Here is a 3,358-nt window from a genome sequence, read left to right as displayed (position 1 = left end):
CGACTCAAATGTTTATTAGAGATCGTAATTTTTAACATTTGGATGTGTGCATTAACATATAAAAATAAATCTTTATTAGAGATTGAGATATGTTAACTTTTGTAAGAGCCATATTATCATAAAAGCTAAAGTTTCGCATTTATTTTTTCAAATATTCCTCATAATTTTCTTAAGGAATGCTATAACTCTCTCCGTGGAGGGGGAAAAAAGTATTCTGAAAAGCGCGTTTTGAAACGGGAACTTTTCCAAACTCCATGCTATAAGAAGAATAAAATTCCTCCTTCCAAATCCCCAGTTTCTCCGGTTCTGATCTTCTCCATCTCGTCTCTTTCCTGTTCTCCGGTGGCGCCGGCGAAAAGGGATGGCGGCGCCGAACATCGAATCAATAGCCGCTTCGCTGAGGAACTGCTCCCTTAACAGCAGAAGAGGAGCAGCATCGCCGCCGGCGGCGGCGGAGAGCGAAGAGGTAACGGTGGAGCTCAACTCCGGTACAGCGTTTCCCAATCACTGGAAGCAATGCCTTGACATGAAGGTTCGTTACCTACTCACACCAATACCCCATATCTATTTCTTCTTCTTTACTCGCTCGTTTGCGCTTCCGATACAATCATTGCCCGCTAATTAATTACTGCTGTATGGACCACGAAGATCTTTGTCTCTCCAAGTGCTTTTAGCATTGTTTAATCTCTCCACTTTAAAAGCTTTTCTCTTCTCTTAAACCGGTGTGATCTTCTTCTATTTCGATCTCTGTTATTTTCTTTTTTCTTTCTTCATGATCATTTAAGTGTTAATCTTTCTCTTCCTATTTCCTCTTTCGACATTGAAAGATTATTCTTTTATGGTCAAGTTGTGTAATTGATTAACAGATTAATCACTCGGCCATCATTTTTTGCTCTTAAGCTTATCTTATAATGATTGCTCTGTTTTTTTTTTCCTCTCAGACAGGGAAGCTGTTCTATGTGAACGGGAAGAGCGGTGAGAGGAGAACAGAGGTTCCTCGGATTGCAGCCTCCGGCCTTCAGGCGAGCTATATCTCATCAGAAGACGACAACTCCGATGATGCCGGAGGCAGCAAAGAGGAAGAAGACAATGACGGTGACGTTGAAGACTGCAGCTCGCTTGCCGGCGATGGAACTGACTATGAGGATTTTTTCGGTGTTAGCAGCAGAAACTCTCACAATTCATCCTCGGATGACTCCTATGCCGGCGACGGTAACCGTGGCGCGGGGAGTCTAATCCTCGTCGTCGCGGGCTGCAAGTCTTGCTTCATGTACTTCATGGTTCCGAAACGTGTCGAGGAGTGTCCTAAGTGCGGCGGCTGTCTCCTCCACTTCGACTAAGTCGCGGCGGCGGCGGTGCCGGCGGCGGCGGTTTGAACGAGGACGGACAAGCTAGCTTTTTCATCGTCAAGCTCAAATCTTTTTTCTTCCTTTTCCCTTTTTTTGGTTACTCGATGATGCTATGACAGAGAAAAAGTTCAAGAAACAGAAAAACAAAAAGCTTTTCATTTTATGGTTGATTCTCTGTAATGCCGTCTATATTGATTCTTCTTAAGAAATTTTAGTGATTTTATTTTCCAATTTACGTTAATAGCAAATTCTCTGCATTTTCTTTCGTCGTCTTGTGAGGAGAGGCATTCGAGCTCTGAGCCTAAGATTCTTATTCGTTTCTTCTCTTGCCATCTGGTGTTTCTGAGCTGCTCGCTAAACTTTCTGAAGGAGACAGCCTGAGATGCTTTTCTTTTGTGATGCAATGGCTTGCACGGCTTTGAGAGTACTTCAAAATCTGCTAAATTCTTTTACAAAAGACATATATACGGACGACATATGTGCTTCTCTTTCGAGCAAACTCCAAAATTTTCTCTATCATCTTCCCATTTGGATAAATATGATTCAATCAAGTGTATGCTTGAAATAATATCTTTAGATTAGGTCAGAATAATCCAAATTGGCAATGTCAACTATTGTATAATTTCCAAAAAAATTGTTATATTAACTAATATGTTAAAAATTATTTGGTAAAAAAATATAAAGTGTAATGAAATTTTTTTAATTTCCTTAGATTTTTTTTTAATTACATGACATGACTTTACTTTTGTAAGGATAGTTGTAATTACCACTTATAAAACTAAAAATATTTTTATTGGGTGCATAAATTAATTATCTTAAAAATATAATCAATAATTTTTAATAGATATCTATATTCTAAATCTTAAAATTTTAGAGCATAAATTAAATATTTCTATAAAAATTATGTTTATGCAAGTAACAATATATGATATATAAGACCATCTTAAGATTTAGAGAGGGCTTATGTCACATCCTTCTCCCTTGGTAAATGATTTATTTTATTAGGTAAGAAATGTTATATAGTAAAATAACAACTTATTTGAATTTTGTTGAGTTCTTTAATAGAGCTTTATTAATGTACCAAATAGAAATACTCACGATAATAGAGGTGTTGCATCTTGAAATATTTGTGGCGGTAGAGAAAAATAAAGTTTAATGCCCTAGCTTTGTACGAAGATCGAGCACAAAAACAAATAAAAGAGTATGATACATCATGCATAAGAGACGCTATCATTTTTTGGTGATAAAAGAGAAAAAAATCACTTGGTCTTGCTCAGTTGAAATGATTTCACTAGTGTTAATGGTTGATTACAAATGATACCCTTCCTTGGAGGTGGTTGTTGACTTAATGTAGCAATTATACATTGTATAGAGCACATTCCATAATTTGAGAATGATGACATTTATTTTGAAGAGAGATTTGGCATGTTCATATGGTTGGTAGAGCTGCATTTGGGTTAAAGAGGTCAAATGAATGATAGTTAGCGAGTGACACTGGTTGGAAGGATTGTAGTTGACGACGGTGGCCAAAGGGACCTTAGTTGGCATATGATGGAGGTCGAAAGGATCGAAGCAAGCTGGCGATGGTGGTTGGAGAGATCGTAGTCGACAGACAATTAATGGTGGTCGAAGGAAACATATTTTAAGGACGAAAGTGGTAGAGGAAGGGTTGTTAGTAGTTTTGATATGGAGATTTGATGGCAATGGTCAACCAAAGGTTTAACAGCGGTGGCTTGGTGGCACGAATTTGACGGCGGTGGTGCTAGGGTGGAGTTCCAGGATTCTTCAGGCCTCAAAAACTTTCTCTTTTTCCTCCTTTTTTCTTCCCCTTTGATGTGAAGAATGGGGGCCTATTTATAATTTTTTTGGGAGAGACATCCTCAGTAAAAATAGAGAAAATTAAGGGTAAATTTGGAGTGCTTTATCAGATGACTCACACATGAAGTATTTGTTAAGCATTTAACAATCTTAATGATGTTAGAATTGCGTAATCTAAGGCTCGTTAGATT

At 37.9% G+C, this 3,358-nt stretch overlaps 1 protein-coding gene across 1 annotated transcript; it reads left to right on the top strand.

Moving 5' to 3' along the window:
* The first annotated feature begins 221 nt into the window (after positions 1-221).
* Positions 222-1,582, top strand: LOC110107416. Its single transcript, XM_020837679.2, has 2 exons — positions 222-532; positions 942-1,582. Exons 1-2 carry the CDS (start codon positions 362-364, stop codon positions 1,338-1,340), a joined length of 570 nt encoding a protein of 189 aa, XP_020693338.1. The 5' UTR covers positions 222-361; the 3' UTR covers positions 1,341-1,582.
* The last annotated feature ends 1,776 nt before the right edge of the window (positions 1,583-3,358 follow it).

The sequence above is a fragment of the Dendrobium catenatum genome, unplaced genomic scaffold (genome assembly GCF_001605985.2).
Source record: "Dendrobium catenatum unplaced genomic scaffold, ASM160598v2 fragScaff_scaffold_853, whole genome shotgun sequence".
Classification (NCBI taxonomy): Eukaryota; Viridiplantae; Streptophyta; class Magnoliopsida; order Asparagales; family Orchidaceae; genus Dendrobium; species Dendrobium catenatum.
Note: the sequence above shows the minus strand (reverse complement) of the source record. Positions and strands in the feature narration are given on the sequence as shown.